At 55.6% G+C, this 20,003-nt stretch overlaps 9 protein-coding genes across 9 annotated transcripts in view; 4 read left to right on the plus strand and 5 right to left on the minus strand.

Moving 5' to 3' along the window:
* The window catches only part of N656DRAFT_360470 (uncharacterized protein), a 3,515-nt gene extending 1,882 nt beyond the window's left edge, over window positions 1-1,633 (plus strand). Inside the window, exon 2 of the mRNA XM_064809376.1 lies at window positions 3-1,633. Coding sequence (XP_064666739.1) covers window positions 3-1,410 — 1,408 coding nt within the window. The 3' untranslated portion in view covers window positions 1,411-1,633. The remainder of the gene's footprint in view (window positions 1-2) is intronic.
* Window positions 1,634-4,302: 2,669 nt separating this feature from the next.
* N656DRAFT_771322 (uncharacterized protein) lies at window positions 4,303-4,967 on the plus strand (the record flags this gene model as incomplete). The annotated part of the gene is made up of 2 exons (XM_064813851.1): window positions 4,303-4,623; window positions 4,731-4,967. 2 exons carry the CDS (start codon window positions 4,303-4,305, stop codon window positions 4,965-4,967), a joined length of 558 nt encoding a protein of 185 aa, XP_064666740.1.
* Window positions 4,968-5,522: 555 nt separating this feature from the next.
* Window positions 5,523-7,793, minus strand: N656DRAFT_716593 (uncharacterized protein; the record flags this gene model as incomplete). The annotated part of the gene is made up of 1 exon (XM_064812144.1): window positions 5,523-7,793. A coding segment is annotated over one exon (2,271 nt), but the record flags the coding sequence as incomplete, so codon positions are not given.
* A 107-nt stretch (window positions 7,794-7,900) lies between these two features.
* Window positions 7,901-8,494, minus strand: N656DRAFT_360554 (uncharacterized protein). The gene is made up of 2 exons (XM_064809377.1): window positions 8,467-8,494; window positions 7,901-8,380 (listed from the first exon to the last, which is right to left on the minus strand). Exon 2 carries the CDS (start codon window positions 8,200-8,202, stop codon window positions 7,945-7,947), a length of 258 nt encoding a protein of 85 aa, XP_064666742.1. The 5' UTR covers window positions 8,203-8,380; window positions 8,467-8,494; the 3' UTR covers window positions 7,901-7,944.
* Window positions 8,495-10,218: 1,724 nt separating this feature from the next.
* Window positions 10,219-11,821, minus strand: N656DRAFT_360601 (S-adenosyl-L-methionine-dependent methyltransferase). The gene is made up of 6 exons (XM_064809378.1): window positions 11,758-11,821; window positions 11,607-11,690; window positions 11,416-11,507; window positions 11,163-11,331; window positions 10,800-11,084; window positions 10,219-10,710 (listed from the first exon to the last, which is right to left on the minus strand). Exons 3-6 carry the CDS (start codon window positions 11,469-11,471, stop codon window positions 10,381-10,383), a joined length of 840 nt encoding a protein of 279 aa, XP_064666743.1. The 5' UTR covers window positions 11,472-11,507; window positions 11,607-11,690; window positions 11,758-11,821; the 3' UTR covers window positions 10,219-10,380.
* Window positions 11,614-13,109, minus strand: N656DRAFT_360706 (NAD(P)-binding protein). Its single transcript, XM_064809380.1, has 2 exons — window positions 11,758-13,109; window positions 11,614-11,690 (listed from the first exon to the last, which is right to left on the minus strand). Exon 1 carries the CDS (start codon window positions 12,885-12,887, stop codon window positions 12,072-12,074), a length of 816 nt encoding a protein of 271 aa, XP_064666744.1. The 5' UTR covers window positions 12,888-13,109; the 3' UTR covers window positions 11,614-11,690; window positions 11,758-12,071.
* A 579-nt stretch (window positions 13,110-13,688) lies between these two features.
* On the minus strand, window positions 13,689-15,141 carry N656DRAFT_716797 (L-rhamnonate dehydratase; the record flags this gene model as incomplete). Its single annotated transcript, XM_064812159.1, has 4 exons — window positions 13,689-14,731; window positions 14,787-14,935; window positions 14,985-15,018; window positions 15,072-15,141. The coding sequence occupies 4 exons, from the start codon at window positions 15,139-15,141 to the stop codon at window positions 13,689-13,691; spliced, it is 1,296 nt and encodes a 431-aa protein (XP_064666745.1).
* A 490-nt stretch (window positions 15,142-15,631) lies between these two features.
* N656DRAFT_360649 (uncharacterized protein) lies at window positions 15,632-16,340 on the plus strand. Its single transcript, XM_064809379.1, has one exon. The coding sequence runs from the start codon at window positions 15,849-15,851 to the stop codon at window positions 16,212-16,214; it is 366 nt and encodes a 121-aa protein (XP_064666746.1). The 5' UTR covers window positions 15,632-15,848; the 3' UTR covers window positions 16,215-16,340.
* A 626-nt stretch (window positions 16,341-16,966) lies between these two features.
* Window positions 16,967-19,712, plus strand: N656DRAFT_716683 (uncharacterized protein; the record flags this gene model as incomplete). Its single annotated transcript, XM_064812152.1, has 3 exons — window positions 16,967-17,157; window positions 17,230-17,254; window positions 17,340-19,712. 3 exons carry the CDS (start codon window positions 16,967-16,969, stop codon window positions 19,710-19,712), a joined length of 2,589 nt encoding a protein of 862 aa, XP_064666747.1.
* Window positions 19,713-20,003: the final 291 nt, after the last annotated feature.

Consider the following 20,003-nt stretch of genomic DNA (forward strand, 5'->3'; position numbering starts at 1 on the left):
AGGCGCGGCAAGCCTGCCGGCAAGGGCAAGGGTGGCCGGCCGGGTGTCGAATTCTCTGTCGATCCTCTGGCGCCCCTGAATCTCCTCCCGTGGCTGGCTCCGCCTCCCCAGAAGCGTGATGCGGCCGAGGGCGACGAGGAGATGCACGCGCTCCCCATCGATGCTCGAGACGTCGACGATGCTGACGAGATCATGAAACGGGACCCATTCTTCGGCGCTCTTCTCAGGTTCATCCCTAAGATCGTTGGCGGACTCGCCGGAAACAACAAGAGAGATGTCGAGGATGCTCTGAGCGAGCTTGTCGCCCGGCATCCCGAGAAGCGATCCGAGGTTGAGGCCGCCGTGAACGACCTGAATGAGATCATGGCCCGCGATCCCGAAGCTAAGTTCAACATCGGCGGTATCTTCAAGAAGATTTTCGGTGGCCTCTTCGGGAGGGACGTCGAGGATGATGTTATGAATGCCATCGTCGCCCGCGCCCTCGACGACGATGTGATGGATGCCATCACTGCCCGCGACGAGGACGACGACGTTATCATTGCCCGCGACGTCGACGATGATGTCATGAAAGCCCTCATCGCCCGCGACCCCGAGGCAGAGCCCTTCCTTCCTCTCATTGGCGGCCTGTTGTCCTCCATTTTCCGCAAGAACCACAAGCGATCTGAGATTGAGGCGGCTATGAACGACCTGAACGAGCTTGCTGCCCGCGACCCCGAGGCAGAGCCCTTCATCCCTATCCTGGGTGGTCTGCTCTCCCGCATTTTTGGCGGTAAGCAGAAGCGATCCGATGTCGAGTCCGCCGTGAACGAGCTGAACGAGATCATGGCCCGCGACCCCGAAGCCAAGTTCAAGTTTGGTAAGATCCTCAAGAACATTCCTATCTTTGGCGACATCTTTGGTGCCATCGGTGGGGGCCAGCAAAAGAGAGATGTCGAGGATGAGATTATGGCTGCGATCGCTGCCCGACAGGATGAGGACGAGACGGTCGACCGCCGCGGCGAGTACGAGATTGTCCGCGAGGAGGACGACTCCGACAAGGTTTCCCGCCGGGACGATGATGACAATGACGATGTCGTCCGCCGGGATGCCGATGACGACAACAACGATGTCGCCCGCCGCGATGCCGATGATGACAATGACGATGTCGCCCGCCGGGACGCTGATGATGACAACGACGAGGTTGCCCGCCGGGGCGAGGAGGACGAGGCTGCCGATGTTGCCCAGCGCAGCCCCGAGCCCGAGCCCAAGAAGAAGAAGGTCAGCATCAAGTTCAAGCCTGCCAAGGAGGAGAAGAAGGAGCAGGCCAAGACCTCGGGCGCCCGCGAGACCATGGCCCGCCATAGCATGGCTTTCTACGTGACTGCCGGGCTCGCCGCCACACTCGCCATCAGCGCGTTCAACATCTTGTAAGAGGAAGGGGTTGAGGAATGAGGATGGGGATGTTTGGGTTGGATACTACTGCTGCCTTGGTTCAATTCCTTGATGGGACCTGGGCTTGTCACTCGTTTGCAACACACAATTTCCTGGAAGCATGGACCTGAAAGAATGTAACACTAGCCGCCCTGTGAAGATTGGCCGACACTCATTTTGATGCTGAGATATAGACAATAGACTTGCTGGTCACCCTGGACATTCTTGGTTTTTGTGATGGTTGCTTTATGGTGATGGTGCTACCTACGTTACTTAACTTTGCCTCACTGTGGTCTTTGAAATGACTACTAGTAGTAAATGCAGTACGGACAGCTTCCACTGTTCACCCCGTTGAGGAGACGTGGAGGGTGGCAGACTTAGACATGGCTACCTCATGAAAGACAGACTCAGTGTGCTGCAGTGGTAGATGAGTACAGAGCATCCAAGGTTAGGCATGTTTAGGGTAGCGACATGGTGGGTTCTAGAAGGAAAGGTAGGTAGTTGATTGTATTAAGGCCGTGGTACTTCAATATGAGGTATGCACTTCTCAGTAACATTACAGTGTGTGTCCTGTTGAGATTTGTGAGAGGGATGGGTTCGAGTTCAAGGGTGGGAAGCTGGCGGTTGGTGGAAGCGGGTATATAGGTAAGTTTTCAGATGCACATAATCAAAAGGAACTGCTACGACTCCAACGGTGTTGTGGTGTAGTGGTTCCAGTGCAGGGTTGAGAAAATTCCTAGATAGCCTCTGGTCGACGGGTGTTACAGTCCCAGACTGCTGTCTAGGCTCATACCCTCTTTTTTGGCTTGCAGGTTCGATTCTTGGATCAGCCATGCCTTTTTATTTCCTTCTTTTGTTTCCCTGTTCTTCTTTTGTCTCATTCATAGATCCCTTCCCTTGCTAAAAGAAGAGGTTAGATTCTGAACTCTATGCTGTGAGCGAGTAGTTGGTTGAAGAGGATCGGAATATAGGAATAGCAGGTTCGACTCTTTAATCAAGCGACCTTTTTTAGCTTTCTTTTCATCTCTTGTACAGAACAACCCCTCAATGCCTTTCCCGCAACCCGAGCCAACTTGAACTAATAATAACCCTTTACCGCTGTGTTGCTTGAAGGACAGATCATGGACTCAATCGACAGAAGTTGAGATCATAGCTGAACAGACAGTAAGCGAGTGTACGGACAGCTTGCTGAGATATTGCTAGGATCAAAACATTGAATACGGGCTCAAAAAAGTAGGATCTCTTGTCGGACAGCTTGACCACCCAAGTAGATGCTTTCTTTTCCTACAGATCCTTCGTTCTTAAGATACGAGATACGAATATTTGGAAGAAATCATCACAACGCACTGAGTGCATGTAAGGTGCATCATCTAATATTACTGCGACTCAAAGTACGAAGTACGGATAGTTGGTAGGAACTGCCGCCGACAGAACCTTCCTGTCCCCAACAACCGAGACATGCACTTGTGCGAGTGTAACTACTGATGCGTTCTCGGGTAGGACATCAACGGGCCAAACGCGTTTGACCGGCACTACACGCGTAAGCTTCTTCAGGTACTTCCGTACCTTCCTATGAATACAGTATCCGACTGGTCAAACCAGGAAAGTAGTAAATTTACGTACGGAGTACAATACCTACATGGTATGTACTGTACATACATCTTTCCCATACCTAGGTACATAGACACTTTGAGCTGCAAGTCTCCAGAGAGACTTGAGTCTTGCCTGTTTTGCTCCCTCGCCAGAAAAGGTCGAGGATGGAGTTCAGCGCAATTGTTGGTTCCTTCATCCTTGACCTTCAACTCGGACGGATCACCGACAAATGAATGCTGTGATTCGGGACAGCAAGGTTGCCAGCTGACCGTGCACACTCAGCCGAGTCAGCCCCAAAAGAGAAGAAGCGGCCCACGTACCAGGGCATGCTCGGGCGCTATTTTGAGCTTCGGGACCGTCGTGAATTCTTGGCGGCTCTCTCCAATGCCAACTTGGCCAAGAACGGCAATCTGCAGCAGTCCTGTTGTGCTGCATAAACGACCAGCCAGCTGGGCCTTGACAACTTGCTTCTGCGTCTGTGGCTTCTGCAGATCGACCTAACGTGACTCGGAAATATGCAAGCCCATTTTCCATTGCCGCCCAATCCTTAATCTGAACTGGAATTTTCCATCCTCACGAGTCCAGTGATATTCCATCCTGCTCACCGTGGCGAGCCTACCGAGCCTAGTCTACGTTAACATACACATGCCCCCCTCGGCTTTGGCTTTGAGACAGACATTGCAGATTCAAAAGGTGTGGCGCAAATCAGAAGCTTCCAAATTGCAAAGCACGCAAGTAGCTAATACAGTACATACCTACACCTAACGTTATGGTACTCATCTTGGGTTGCTGTACTTCTATAAAGGCAGCTAACTGGGCAATCATTGTTGTGCACAATCCACGACAGATACACTGTTAGAAAACCCGAGGAGTTGCTTTTTAGCCCGGCGCTGACATCAGATCAGCCGTCGGCCCCAGACTGAGATGAGTTTGTGATGACCGGTCGAAGGAACCGACACTATTGACATGTACTGCATGCCATGTAATCTGCCAGGGCATAACACCGCCAGCCAGGTCAGCCTCTTCCCCTTAGCCCCCGTGAGCCCCGCGAATCCCTTGGGGAAGCCCGACGCCCACGCATCCGGCAACCAGGGCAAATCCCAGCAATGCCGGCATCCAGAACTCTGCCCCTGGACCATCATCTCGAGATAAAAGGAACCATGGTCCGGCAAGCAAAAATACAATTTTACCCTTCTCTTCCTCATCCTCCTCTCGTTCATCCATCCGTCACCTAATACCACCGCCCTCAACCTAAACAAACCCTTTTAATCCTAATCCAGCCAACCAGCAGCCCCCAAAATGCGCTTCTTCCAGTCCCTCACTCTCCTAGCCCTGAGCGGCCTTGGCCTCGCCTCGCCCGTCGACACCTCATCGTCCGCCGTCGAGGCACGACACTGGCCCGGGCCGTGGGGCTACGGGCAATGCCTGCGCAAGGAGGACGCGCAGGAGCTGGTGGACGCCTACGTGCGCATGATCCGGGGGTGGAAGGACGAGGACGCCAAGTACCTCGCCGAGTCCTTCACCGACTGGTCCGACAGCATCAACATCCTTGCCGGCAAGCCGCTTGGCACCGTCACCTTCCCGAGCAAGGCCGCGTTTGTCAAGAAGCAGCAGGTTGCGGTATGTTCCAACCACTCCACTTCCCCCAAAACATTCCCTTCCACCCTCACCTGCCCTTCCCACCGCACCTGTCGCACATGTACTGATATTCATGGCCCGGGACACAGCCCGACAACCTCCCGATCGAAGTGACCCACCAAGGTCCCATCGACTGCGACGAGATCTCCATCATCTGGAGCATGACCTTTGGCGCGGCCCAGAAGCCCGTGCGGGGCGAGACCATCCTGACCGCCACCAAGGAGGCCGGCTACTGGCAGATCTCGCGGATCGACGTCGAGTTCAACAGCATTGCCTACCTGCTCAACATCGGCGGCACCTACACGATGCCTTCCAGCAGTGCCTAATTGGACATTATAATGCGCAGCCGACCCCCTCAGGCTCTTCCCCCGCAGTTCCTGCTTGGGACTGGAGCGAATGGTCTCGAGAAAAGGATAGTCGCATTGCATGTGGTGGCACAGCGGCAGTGCATGGATACGGGTTCGGAGTTCGGATGACTGGTTGTCAGTTGACGATGGCAAGATATTAATATGATTCTTGAGGCTAAACTTAGCTTAATGCCTAGTATAATTTCATGCACATGATATCGGCCTAATGCAGGAACCGAACCGGTGACTTGTACTTGATGTCATTATACTAGGTATATGGCTGATTGTTATAAGTTCAGTACGTTTGAAAAAGTTTGCCGTTGACAAGGGAATCTGGTAGGTATCTCTTGTCCAGGAGACATTCTAGTCGCGTCAATCCAACCAATGCAATGAGGTATCTAAGCCAAAAATGTACCACAGCCAGAGGGTATCCACCAAGTCACTGATCCGCAACCTACCCAACGCTATGCAAAACAAAAAGGAAATGGGGGTAATCTAAAAGAGCATCGTGGAACCCGCAATAACGCACCGGCCTTACCGCTCCTCCTCCAGCACCTCCCTTAACGCTTGCTGGACCTGCCCAGGGTCCTCAACCGACACCTTACTCGGCGGGCCTCTCCGCTGATGCGCAGCCCAGTACTCCTGGAACCCAGGTATCACTCCAGGCTGGTTGATGCCAGGCGCACGGTACGAGGACGCAGCAGCAGCTGCAACGGACGTACTGCTGGTTGCCGCCGACGACATGCTCCCCTGCGGTGATTTACCAGTCTGTGAGGAGACGGATGCAGCTGCCGGTGTCAGAGAAAGCGCGGGAATCGCCAGGGACGAAGCTGGGGTGGGGACGGCAAGCGGCGCAGCGGAGACAACCGGCGTCGCTGCTGGTCTGCCATCGGGTGAAGGGTGAGCGCTCGCACCGCTCCACGGCCGCCACGAGACAAGCTTTCCCAGTTTCGACGGCGCGCGGGACGTGTTGGGGCCGCGTTCCCCGTCTCTGCCGCGCACAGGATTCGACGTCGTCCGTATAGCATCCCGTGCTCTGGGGGTAGGAAGGCCCTGTCCAAAAAGGGCAAAGTTGTCACGTAGGATGACGCTGCCTCGTTTGCCTTCTAGGCTGCCACTGGAGAGAGTTGGTTGGGCGGTGACGGCGCTGAGATTGGTGCCCGCTGCGGTCAGACCGAGAGGCTTGAGCGTAAGCTGGCTGGGCCGAGCCCTGAGAGTGTGAATGTCCAGCCCGTTGGAGAGAGACATGATGGATTCATGTGACACCACACGGCGGAGAGTCCGGGGTTGTTGCTCTGCGTTTGGGTCGAAGTGGTTCGATGTTGGCAACGAGATATCTTCAACTCCAGCCTCCTCGGTGCCAGCCCCGAGATCGGTGTACTCAGCAAAATATCTAGACATATTCGTAGGGACATCGTCTGTGGTGTATGAGGTGCTATCATGGTGCGGGGGCCTGCCGTTGAGCATGAAGCGGGTCAAGGGATGTGGTCGCTGAGCGTAACCTGGCGGCGGACCTGCCGAGCGATGGTGGGTGGCGTCTGTCGGAAACAGGCCCGCTTGCGAGATGCTACCGAGAGAAAATTCAGAAGCCTTCTTCCCGTGACCGTTTCTCCAGCCTGGAGAGGTTGGATCCACGCTCGTCGTTGGCGAGAAAGGAGAAGGTGCCGAGATCCGGTCGAATATGGAGTTTCGGTTCTCAGATTGCGGAGAGCTCGGCACCGGCGACGGCACCAAGTCCGATTGGCCTTCCGATGTGATGAACCAGCGGTTACCTGGGCCAGTGGGCGGGTCGTCTGCCGGAGGGGAGAGTACAGCTCGATTGAGAGCGCCGGGCTGCAGACGGACAGGAGTGGTGATGGGTGATGATGGCGTAGAGAGGTAGGGTGGGGGACTGAAGGTGCCTGCGGTAAGACTTTGCCTCTTTTTCTTTGGTTTCTTCATCTCCTGTTTGTGAAGGACATGGTAGTGGTGATGAATGTGTACCTCCTTGGGCGCCCGGGGGTGTTGGGGCGAGGTGGGAGGCTCCTTCTTGTCAAGTTCAGCCTGTAGCGTACTGGAAGGACCAGGCTCATGGCCGGACGCTGGTTGATGATACATCAGCTGCTCCCTCAGCATCTGAATCTCGTCGTTGGAACTCAGCAGCATCTCGCGAAGCTCAGCAATGCCCACTTGCAAGGTGGCATTGTCCTGCAGAAGGTCACGCACAAAATGCGACACGACATTGCCGCTACCTTTGCTGTCAGTCATGGACTTGGCGGCGGCAGCGCCCTTCAGTCTTCCGGCAGCAGTGTTGAGTTCTTTCTCCATGGCGCGCTGGCGCTCCATGCGGCTAATCACTTCGATATGGCGTTCACGCTCTTCTCTAGCTTCTTTCTCGATTCGTTCGAGTTGCTCCTGCAGGTCGGTGAGACCCTTCTCTGCCTGTCTCCACCTGTACATGGCTGTGCGTGCTTCCTCCTCGCTGCGGACGATCGAAGTCCGCAATACAACCTGCTCCTCCTCCAGCATCGCGACCTGTCGCTCGAGAGTAAAAGCTCGCTCTGCGGCGATCTCGAGGTCCCGGACCTTCTGCTGCGAATCGCGAAGCGTGGCCTCTAGAAACTCCATCTTGGTCTCGGCATCTTTGATGGTGTCGTTGAGACCCTCGAGCTCTCCGCGAAGACCATGGTTCTCGTCAGTCATCGACTGGTTCTTCACCTCGAGTTCGGCGTTGTCATGTTCTAGCTGCTCAATGCGGGCCATGAGTTCGACTCGATCGCGTTCGGCAGAAGCCATGTAGGCTTCGTGCCGAGCAAGTAGAGTCTGTAGCGCCGATGTCAGCGAAAGGACACCAATATTTGGATTTTGACTAGTGCGATGGCCGTGGTGATTCGGCTTCGACCCTCCGTTTTAATGGGGCGATATTGCATCGAAGGGACATTGTATTCGAGACAGGCAACTCGTTCGACAAAGAGTATCAAATAAACAGTGCATATAGGTTGTTCAGAGGCTTTGGGGGTGCAATATAGGATACGGCGGGAATACTCACTTGGCCCATCTTCGCAGCCATATGGACATCGCGTTCCACACTGAGCAGGATGGAGCAATTATGCTTGAGGAAGGCACAGTCCTCTTTTCCACAACAACACCGGAGGTCTCCGGGCTGTGCTGTGCCTGCGCTACGCCCCATGGCATCTTGCGAAGGACCGGCATCGGTACTCGAGAGGTCGGCCATCCCTATTGTGGGGCAAGGCAAGAACAGGATCGGGATGCTGGCGTAGGTATAGGCAGAGGCAGCAGTCGCAGTCGCAGTCGCATGGTCGCGGTGCGAGGTTGTGTTGCAATCGTTGACGAAAGAAGGGCAAGAGACCGTGGCGAGGCACAGACATAGGTATTGTTAAGATGCCACAGACCTCGACCCGGGAACACAAAGTCAGTGTTCTCGAACGCCAACAGCCGTTTGGGCCAAGGTGGTGGAGTCCCTTATCGTTTGACTGACAGTGTAGGTAGAGGCAAAGACGCTTTTGTTTGACGTGTTGCTGTCCTGCCTCACCGCTCGAGTATCCACTGGCAGTTAACTAACTAACCAGGTGCTGCCCGGACACTGTCAAAACCAAGACAGCTCGAATCGGTTGTCTTGAGCCAGTCGTCACGAATCGAATGAAACATGGCAAAATATTCACATCCTCATTGCTGAACGAAACGACGAATGCAAGAAAGATGAAGCCGGAGTGTGGCTGGGGAAGCTGCCCAACAAAGAAGGCGCCGAGGGAAGCACCACCGATGCAACCGCGTCCGGTTCTTGATTTGTTAGTACGCACGGACCAACCACAACGCGCTCCATCTAATTAGCCCCACCACGCATCTAAGCGACCCTTGTCCCATGACGTCTCCCGCATCTGCTGTCTATCAGCAGGTACCAGAACAATATAAGGTACTGAAAAGCACAGCCAAAGGCTGGGTGTATTGATTGTAGCTGTGGCGAGGTTGAAGGAGGGTTGAAGGAGGGTTGAAGGAGGGAAAATGAGCCAAGCCCCAGTGCCCCAATAAATACAGGTGTTGCAGGGTTCCTGCTTCCTACTCAACAGTACGTATCCAAATGCTAAACACGAGCCGACAGTTGTTCTGAAACCTTGACGCAACGTTGTCAAACTTACAAGAGCGCGACTTGATGAATCAGGATGGTCGATTCTTTTCTCCTGGTCCCATTGCTTCTGAATTCTGCTGATAGGACTGTCATGTTAATGCACGATATCACCATTTACAACACCCTGGGCATTGCTGTCATTGCATCGTTTGCACCTTGGCAAGTTGGCATTTGCCTCATGCGCACTTCACTCGTGGTCGAATTCATCAAGAATCGCATCTTAAGTCGAAAATGATCTATGGAATCCACAATGACTCTATGGACAGGACAGTCGAGTTCCGATCGCCCGTACCTGTAGGCACGGGAGGTGCTCAGCACAAACTATTAGGTATAATTTACGTGCTAGTAGTGTAGGACTAGGTCACGTCAAACTTGAAGGACTTGATGAAGGAAACTCCGGAACAGCGACCAGAAATCAGCCAACCTAGCCCTCGATAAGTACCTACTAAGTAGCCAGTTCTAACTGACACAACATCCTAGCGATTGGCATAATACCTAGTAATTGCAGTGCACTACCCACGAATATCACTCACTCTTCACACCACTCAGCTTGCAATTTTCGTGCTGAAAAGCGGCATATCGGGAATAAGCAGCCCAAAGTTTGCCGTAGCATCCCGAGTCTCCCCTGCCTTGCATAGCCTACGCCACGGCACCGGTTAAAAAACCTTACATACCTAAGCTCTGTGGCCACAGGCGTACCGGACCGTGACCTGCTGGTAGCAGCACATAGTTGATATGCCAAAATAACCGTCGATTCGGCATGGAGATGGATTCTGAAAGAGGGTCCAAGAAAACCGAGTTTTAGTCGAAGGTGGTCCGGTCGCTTTGTGCTCTGGGAGGCTGAGTTGTGCGGGTGTGTATGTAGGTAAGGTAGGTATTCTTGGGTAGGTACCTATGCTTCTAACTTGAACTTGGTTCAAGTTGATGTGTGGTAAGCGGTTTTGGTTTGTCTCTACCAGATAGGTGTCATCATGGATGGATCTAGCAAGCGAGCCCATGGGCTATCGACGCTTTTAAATAGTTTCGGACTTAAAGCTTACCTGGCAGGTTGTCACATTTGCCATCGGCTTTATGAGTTAGGTAAGTAGTATTCAGTTATAGAATACCTGTACGCTATAGCTGGAAGTTGAGACAGATTAGGTAGCTCATGACTTAGGTTGACGCGAAGCAGGTACTATGCCGCCTAACGGACGACGATTATAAGAGACAGCAGGAGCAAACGTACGCTAACTACCTCACTCCAGTGCCATACTTGATGGCCTGTATTCAACTTTCTCTCTTCAAAGTCCATACACTCAGCATATCTGTTCCCCGACCGACCTCATACGACCGCTCAGGCTTTATGTAAAGAATCCTCTTGAACGACCCCTGGCCACCAGTTGTAGCAAGCGTTGACGTTTGTTGATCGACGATGCCATCGCCACCCTCTGCCAAAAGATTCCAGTGTACGCCCTGCAGGCCCCACGGCGGTCCGGGTGCCGTCAAGTCTTTGTATAGCGGAAACTCTAGGCACACAAGAAGACCCGAGGGCCGAAGAAGTTCCTTCATCCTTCGTGCCCAGTCCTTCCGCATCTCGGGCAGCAGAGCGCATAGGAACTGTTGGTGAAAAGGATCAGCACTGCTACTGCTGATCCCGAGCGGCTCGAACAAGACGGTGCAAATCGAAAGGAATCAAGCGAGCTCACAGTGTAGTCATAAATCAAGTCAAACCCCCGAGGTTCGCCGGCACTGAAGCACCCGGCTTCCCAGTCATTCTGGAAGAAGTCGCCGCACACAAAAGTAACAATTCCCTTTGCTGCGCCAGTCAGGCGCTTATCGTCCTGATCAGCAAAGCTGTATGCACTCGGTTTCGCGAGCTCCTTTTCGGCGTGATCTCTTGCCGTCTCGACGGCCTTTGGAGAGACTTCAAGACCAAAGGCGTCGAAGCCATGCAGGGCGAGCATGACCACGTCGTATCCCCGTCCGCAGCCCTAAGCGTCTTAATTCTTAAACCAAATTTAATGAGGTCAGGGGTACGAGCAAGCAAGGGGCTCGGGAGTGCGAGTTACCGGTACAAGCGCCTTCGGTCGGCGACCATCCTCCGTTCCAGTCAGGCGCGAGGCACCCTCCGAGTCGAGGAAATCAATCAAGGCGGGAGACGGCATCCCGCGATCCCAGAGCTGGCTCTCGTCTGCGTCCCATAGCTCGGACCAGCCGGCGCTCTGCTGCTGCCGATCTCTTCGTGAGTGATCGCTGTGCATTAGCGGCGTTCAAGATAGGAGTTGTGTGGAATCTGACGAACTTCACATAGTACGTACTCACCTGTTTGCGAAATGGGAGAGAAGACGCCCAGTAGGGGCCGGGTTTGGGTCCGACATGGTGTAACTTCTTAAGCCGGGTCGAACAGTAGGTAACTGAGGTGTGTGTGAGAGGGTTAAGATTGGTGGGGCCGCATTTGGTTTTGCCAGTCACAACAGGAATGGAGCTGTAAAATACCTCGCGTATTGACGTACGAGTCGACGATCAACTGCTTCTGGAAGTTTGGGCAACCGTTCAACGCCCCGGTGGCGGAACGATGACGTTCCGGACAAAGCCCACTGCCGTAGTGTAGGGACTTGAGCATACATACCGCTTACTTCTAGGGTTGCTATGATTTGAACCTACAATGGCCTCTTAATGCCAGAGTTACCGTTTTCAGCCCCTTTCCGACCCCACCTATCGCAGTTGGGTAACCTGTCTTAAGGTTAGGACGTATTGCTACCGGAGTAGAGGCAGCAAATCAAGGGCCAAAAGAGTACAATTGATTCTTGCACCTGGCCCCCGTTCCCTGCCGGTCTTCTCAGCAGTGATCATTAACAGTATCGACAAGAAAGTGGTAACTGTGGTAGGCGTGTTTTCCAAAGCTGCTCTAAATACCTACTCCAACGTCTCTTCATCAACCCCCTTTCCCCGGTCCCACCTTGACAAGCTGAAGACCATTACTGCAAATTAACAAACAACCCCCCATCCACCAACAACTGCGCCCCCGTTACATACCCACTCAGCTCCTCACAAGCCAGAAACACCGCAGGCCCCGCCAAATCCCTCGTCTCCCCAATCCTCCCGAGCGGTATCCTCCCCTGCATATACTCCCTCTTCCTCTCGTCCTTCAAATCCTCCTCATTCAACTGCGTCCTAACCGTCCCCGGCAGCAGGGCATTACACCTAATCCCATACTTTCCCAGCGCAACAGCAGTGCTCTGCATAAGCGACAAGACACCAGCCTTGGTCGGGGTGTAGTGGGTTTGCAGTCCGCCACCAACAAGCGCCGAGATGGACGAGATGGCGATGATGGAGCCTCCCGGCGGGGTCTGGTGCAGCGCCATCTGCCGGGCGGCGGCCTGCACGACGTAGAAGGCGCCGTCGAGGTTGGTGCGCACCGTCGTCTGCAGCAGGTCCGGTGAGAGGGAGAGGAAATCGGCAAAAGTGCACACGCCCGCGTTGGAGACGCAGATGTCTAGACGGGAGGTCTGGAAGGATGACAGTGCAAAGGCTACGAGCGCGGCGCCCGTCGCCGGGTCGCGTACGTCGCCTGGTAGATGGGCCAGTGACCCTGCCGACGGGTTGCTGTCTTTCAGCGCGGCGGCCTCGGCGAGCAGGCTGACGAGGTGGGGTTTGTCCTTCTCTAGGTCTAGATGGTTCACCGCGACATTGCAGCCCTGCGCCAGGAACCCGAGGGCGATGGCCCGTCCGATGCCAGTGGTCCCGCCGGTGATGATGGCTGTTTTGCCAGCGAGGAGGTTGCTAACTGGCATGGCGGGTGGCTAGGTAGCTGGCTATCTAAAGTAGGTAGGTAGATGAGATTTGGACCTTGTCTGGTCTACGCTAGATTTGCTTGGACCGCGATGGAGGGTTGAAGCTGCCCCTTTTTTTTCTGTTCTTGTGAGTGAGGGGTCCTTGAGATACGGCGGGGACCGCGGGGTAAATAAATCAACCCGGGCGGCGGAGCCCCGGCTGCGCACGGCCGGCAATGGTACTCTGTCACGGTGCATCTTTCGGTACCTCGAGACCTGGATTCCACGCATTGATCTGCTTCCCGTAAGGCTCATCTGCAAGCCACCCGCTGCGTACGGCCACCAGCAAAACCCGGGTCGCTGTCAAGGCTGATATGTCTCGCGGCTGACCAGGGGTTGGACTGTTCGGGATGCTGCATTGAAAGACCCACCGGTGCGGTTCCGGCGCCCCACATCTCGGCCTGAATTATAGCGAGCTCGTCACAAGATCGGCACGCGGCGATCGATTAATGCTGGCCAGAACTCTGTGAGAACTGCCGAGCCCAGAGAGATGGACATGAGCAGACTTCTGCTGGATAATCCTCGAGATGCAGCACCTGAGAGATTTCGAGGAGTACGAAGTATTGGAGGAACACATGTGCAATAGGAGATGGGGGCCCGGAAGTGGGCTGAAATGACGTCAGTTTCTCCGGCTGAAACGGTTGCAGCCAACAGCTGTGAAACAAAATTGCTATCTATGTAGGGCGCGTGCTCGTTATCATATCCCGTACCAACGATGGCTCAAGGCGTGGTAGACGACTCAGCCTTCTTCCCAACCGTCCACTAGGCGTGGGTCCCATTTTGCTGCGGTTCGGTATCTGACCTCTCCGGTTCGGGAGTAGGCGGGGGCAGTGAGGTTGTGGGGAGCGTCAAGAGGAGTGTGCTCGGGATAAGCTTCGCTCTCGCCGCTGGATTTACCGTCAGACCGAATCCAGGTTTGTCTAGATCACTAGCATTGAGGTAACCCTTTGTGGGAATTGGCTCGTCGATGAACAGGTCGCCAAACACTGGGAGCACGCTCTTCCCATCCGGGGAGTTGGCCAAGTACTCCTGGAACGGCGTATTTGGCTGGCTGATGACAAAGTGATAGCTATACGGGCCGCTTGCGTGCGGTACCACCGGGATATCGTAGGCGGCGGCCATGGCCGCTACTTTGAGCAGCTCCGTCATGCCCCCAAGCCACATGACGTCTGGCTGGATGATGTCGAGATTGCGACCTTCGATCAGTTTCCTGAATCCGTATCGCGAGTACTCGTGTTCGCCGGTGGTGAATTTGATGGTGGGGTGAGCCCGCTTGATCTGCTCGAAGCCGTCTGTGTCGTCGGGACTGAGACACTCCTCCCACCAGTTGATGTTGAGGTCCTCGCACGCCTTTGCAATCTCGATGGTGTATGAAACATTGAGCGACATGTAGCAGTCGACCATCAGCGGGAAGTCTGGCCCAACCGACTCGCGGTGCTGGCGCAGGAACTCTACGTTCTTCTTCAAGCCCGCATGGCCTTCCTCGGGACAGTATGGGAGCGGCACCTTGGCACCCCAGAAGCCCATGGCCTTGGCGGCCGGCGGATTCGGGCCGGTGCAGTAGAAATCGATGCGGTCCTTGGTGTTGCCGCCGATGAGCTTGTAGACGGGCTCGCCGCGGATCTTGCCGAGAAGGTCCCAGAGGGCTAGGTCGATAACGGAGATGACGGCAACAGGCAGCCCTTTGCGGCCGTAGAACATGGATGCGCGGTACATTTGCTCGAAGAGATGATTTGTATTGCGAGGATCCGCCCCGATGAGGAATCTCTCAAAGTGCTGGTGGACGAGCCAGCATGCCGGCGGGCCTGGTCTGCACGTTAGGTGATGTTATGGTAGGGAACCGCTGCATGGGTAGCTTACCGCCGAAGCCGGTTGCAAAGCCGACAGTGCCATCACTGGCCTCGATCTCAACGAAGAACGAGCCAAGGACATTGATCCCCCAGCTAGTTCGCGAAGCCCTATACTTCTCCCACCGCGAGCAGGGCGTTGAGATAGGGGAGTCGATCAGCCTATGCAAGGTCAGCGTGCTGTGAGTGCATTCGGGGTCATCAACCGCACCAATGCCCCCCTTGGACGTTGTGGTAATCGCCACCTGCCCTCTGTCAGCAATCTACTCCCGTTTACTCCTTGAACCAGTCTTCGTACCTGAGCCAACACCGCCGATCACGAACGATCTAACGCTCTGGATGGTCGGGAACGCCTTGACGGAAGCCATAATGGCGACAAGTTGCGACGCTGAGTCTGAGAAGTCGAGGCAGTCGAGTTGGGCAATGACCGAGAAACCTTTAGGCGGCTCCGAGAGTTAGTGGCGAGAGATATGTAGCGTCGGCACCCAGGCAATGCCCAAACCAGGTCTTGGCAGGGACAGGAGTTGGACGACGACCCAATGGATGGATGCGGGACAGACGTCCATATTTCTCGGTTTTGGTTTGCTTGCCGGACCCTGTGGGGCCCTAGCGAAGACAGACCAAGAGTCGGTCGGTGATGTCCCGATCGCACCTTCTGCTGGGTCCTGGCGAGCGGCGGTCACAGCACGACGTGGATCCGGTTGCTCACATCGTTGGAGACCGGCACGCAACTACCAACCCCGCTTGTCTCCCGGTCTCGCCAGATTGCCCGCATTAGAGGATCACGCTAAGCCATGTCAGATTCACGGGGGTGGACCTTGGACGGGCGGAAGGCTGATGGTCGACAGGCTCGGCCCGCAAGTCTCTCATTCCCCATGCTCCCGTCGACCGCGCGGCGTGTCCCACGCTACTCATGCCGCGATAAGAGCCCGGAAAATACATTCAAAGGTCTTCGGGCTCTCTCCGCGCCAGCGGGCAGGGTGTTTACCGTCAATCTGCAGCGCATGGAAGAAGACTCCGAGCTTCTACGCCAGAAAAGCAAGACCAAAACTCGACCAGGTTCCTGGCTCGCAACATGCGCTGTTGCCGGGTCTTGCAAGTCTCCCAATGGCAGCTGCGAAAGCGTCAGGCGCAAAGGCGTTGGGTTGCATTGCCCTGTTTGTGGCTGCATGTCATCCATAACGTTTGGTGGACGTGCCCGGCACACTTCATGCTCTTGGGCACGTGGACCAAGCAGCGCCTTGTACCGTACACTGTAAAGCACCGCACAATGGAGAGTACGAATGCACGGTGCTTGGATTCCAGACTCGGCTGGATCTTACCGATCGGGGATTCGGTGGAGGGAGGAGTGAGGAAAGGTACGCAGTGCGCTGCCAGGTGCCGAGGCGATTGCAATCGAGTTGACACTGGCAGATCCAAGATTCGCGATTACCTGTCTTAGTAACCCCCTTCGACTAGGGAACCAGCAGATTTCATACAGGACCTTGGCGTTATGCATGCATTGCTTCTCCAAAGTTCCCGTCCATTGGTACGGGTAGAGGTTGAAGTCCGGGAGCTGGAATTTCAATCGAAAACAGCTGTCAATAGCAAAGTAAAAAAACGTTTGCCCTTGGTGGATCGTTTTGGTGGGCAGCTGACTCGTGCGACCCTCCCTCCCCGCAATCTCGCTTCCCCACAACCTTCCAAAGCTGGGAGGAAGCACAGACGTTGTTTGCAGGCAGTCGGTTGCAGCTGCACCGCAATAAAACGACCGAAACCCTCTCCACTGCCCGTGTCGGGCTCGCTCTTCTACTCAACATTAACCCGAACCGCTCCAGGGAGCATCGGCTGCCGGCCTGCAACTTGCGTCCAGAGTACCGATCGGCCGTTGACGGTTGGACAAACCTGGCCTTTGGGTGCTCTCCAAGTTTAGCGCAGTTGCATCCAGTTGCACGTGGTGGACAGTCCCGATTGCCGAACGAGAGACAAGGCCTTCTCGGCCACTCGGTGCGGTCCCTGGGCAAGAATTTGCGGACTTGTGCGGACTTGCGGACTTTGTGTGGGCTGGGCCAGGCTATCGCATCGCACTCCACCCGACCTGCCACACATCGCTTCGCAGTCCCGCTTGTCCTTAGCCCCCTTGGACCCTTGGTGACCAAGCAGGCTGCCACAGAGCGGGCTTCGCTCGCCTTTTTGGCGCTAACGTCGCCGGCCATGATGCAGGCCCAGGCTCCCCGCTACAATGGCCATCAAATACAGTCCTCGTCGCACGCCGCCCACGCACAGCAGCCCGACCCCGCAGACAGCGATGACGGCGGCCACCAAAGTGCCGAAGATATCGACAACGATGAAGATCAGCACGACGCTGCTCGCCTCGGCAAGCGCAAGCGGCCGATATCTGTCTCGTAAGTACCCATTGCCTGCAGGTCTGCTGCTCGGCGCAAATCCACACCCCGGGTACTAATCGCAATCTCCAGGTGCGAGCTATGCAAGCAGCGAAAAGTAGGTCCTTGTCCATCCTTGGCTTATCGCTCAACGATAGACAACCTCAAATAAGCAAGCCGGCGGCCGCCGCTGACCGAAACAGGTGAAATGTGACCGTGGCCAGCCGTCCTGCGGGTGGTGCAGCCGCAACAATGCGCTCTGCGAGTATAAGGAACGCAAGAAGCCTGGGTTGCGCGCTGGCTACGGGCGCGAGCTGGAGCAGCGCCTGGACAGATTGGAGGAGAAACTACGAACACATGCCGAAATTCTACAATCCTTGACCTCCAACACGAGCCCCGGCAGCGGGCACGGCGTCGTCGGGGCCGGCATGACGCACTATCACGCACCGCCGAGTGTGAGGGGCAGCAACGCCAGCCAGCCGAGTGACCATGGTACCCCCCGAGATGCCGTGCCACCGTCGATATTCGCCAGACCGGGTCACGATACGACAAGGACGCCGCAGGCCGAAACAGCTTTGTTTCTTCAGAAGCCGTCGACATCGGTTGATTTTGGGCTGCCATCCGCGCCAGGTCAGCCGCACGAGAACTTCCAAGGTGCCGCTAACATCTCTCCGCGGAACCCCGTACAAACGCCCATGATGCCAAGTGCCGCTGCACAAGAGTACTATGGCACCGGTGCCGCTGCGGTAGCGTCTCTGCAGTCGCCGACGGCCACGGTGCCGCAGAACACGCAATTGACATCGGAGCCAGAACTACCCCCGTACGACTTATTGTACGCGCTGGTGGACCTGTATTTCAAGCACATCAACACGTGGTGTCCGATCCTGCACCGGAAGACCACGCTGGACTCGTTGTTTGGCCCGTCCATGATTGACGAGTCGGACAAAGTGCTACTGCACGCTATTGTTGCTACCACCCTGCGGTATTCGACCGATGCGCGACTGACCGAGGAAAGCCGGCGACGGTACCATGAGGTATCAAAGCAGCGAGTCCTTTTGCATGGCATGGAGAATTCGTCAGTCAAGACTCTACAAGCGCTCGTAATTCTGGCCCTGGACTTGTGCGGCAGCAGCAATGGGCCTCCCGGTTGGAATATCATGGCGCTCATCACGCGAGCCGTGGTGCAACTCGGGCTTGCGGTGGAAACGTACTCCTTCTCTGTGGCGCCCAACTACACGTCCATCTACACACTTCGAGCAATGATCCTCCCGGAGCCGCGCGATTTTATTGAAGAGGAGTCGAGGCGACGGCTCTTTTGGATGGTGTACCTGCTCGACCGCTATGCAACCATCGCGACTGCGTTCGAATTCGCGCTCGATGATCGTGAAATCGACCGTACATTGCCGTGTCGGGACGATCTGTGGTTGAAGAACCAAAAAGTTGAAACTCGCTGGTTCCGCGCTGGCGATGGTGGATTTGGAGGGCATTGCGGGACCGCGTCTGAACATGAGGTTGACAAACCCGAGAATCTGGGTGCCTTCAGCTACTACATTGAGATCCTGGGCATCCTGTCCCAGATCCACAAATTTCTCAAGCAGCCCGTCGACATCAGCGCGCTGTCGGATGTCGAGAAGTGGCAGATGCGCTACAAGGAGCTGGACAACATGCTTCATGCTTGGAAATTCGGGTTACCGAGCGAATACGGGAACATGGCCAAGATCTTCCAGCCCGGGTCGGCCAAGACGCTCAACTGCGGCTGGGTCATGCTGCACGCGACGTTTCATACGGCCGTCATCCGGCTGCACTCTTCGGCCGCGTACCCGACCACGCGCTCGCCCATCTTCACGCCCAGCTACAGCGCCTCGCAGCGATGCCACAATGCGGTGGAAAACATAGCCGCGTTGTGCGACTTTGTCGTGGCCAACGGACTGCTGGTGAAGCTGGGCCCGCCGTTTGCGTTTACGCTGTGGGTGGCCGCCCGCGTGTTGCTTGTCCACGGCAGCACCGTCGAGCGTAAGCTCAGCCCACAGATTGGCTCGTTCGTGGAGACGCTGCGCCAAATGGGCCAGTACTGGCCTGTAGCGGCGCGCTACTCGTCCCTGCTGAGCCGTGTGCTCGACGAGCACCGCGACAGTGAGCGCCAAGGCGGAGGGGAGACGCCCAACAGCGTCAAGATCCTGGCGGATATGCGCCGCACCGCTTTTGATCTCGACTTTCTAATCAGCCGTGCGCCGAGGCATGTCCCCGGGGGCATGAACGGTGGCGGCGGTGGGGGGGCTGGCAATGCCGGGGGAGGCTGGCAGAGCCGATTCACGAGCGTCACGCCTGCCAGGACGCCGCAACCGAACGAGCTGGAATATCTGGACGTTTTTGACTTTTTTAATCTGCCAAGGCTGCCTATTGGGCCGGGGTTGGGCGCGGATGGAGGCGCGATTGCGAGTAACATAGGCGCCGGCGGCGGACTGGACGTGACTGGCGTGAGTGGTGCCGCCTTGGGTGAGTTTATTACGGATTTCACGGTGGATGCAAACCGGGACTGGCTACCCCAACAGAGGGAAACCAAATTTTTGAGCTGAACCAGGCGGGTTAATTATCGCGGCGTTGGGTCCCGGACATTGACAGGATTTTTGGACGGCTGTTGGATTGAAGCGAGCATCTTGTGATATCCCCTGGGGTGCTGTATGACGGTACGATACAGTAGTGCGATAAATGTCTTGTTGATGTCAGTCAGCCGACAGATTGAAGCTGGGTTGCCTACCTAGATCGTGGGAAACGGTTCACTTTCTTAAAAGCCTGGAGTCATACACCGCTGGTCTTAACACGACATCATACCATATGCACCGGACGACACGATGATCGGACCATCA

The sequence above is a fragment of the Canariomyces notabilis genome (genome assembly GCF_033297395.1).
Source record: "Canariomyces notabilis strain CBS 508.74 unplaced genomic scaffold N656scaffold_27, whole genome shotgun sequence".
Classification (NCBI taxonomy): domain Eukaryota; kingdom Fungi; phylum Ascomycota; class Sordariomycetes; order Sordariales; family Chaetomiaceae; genus Canariomyces; species Canariomyces notabilis.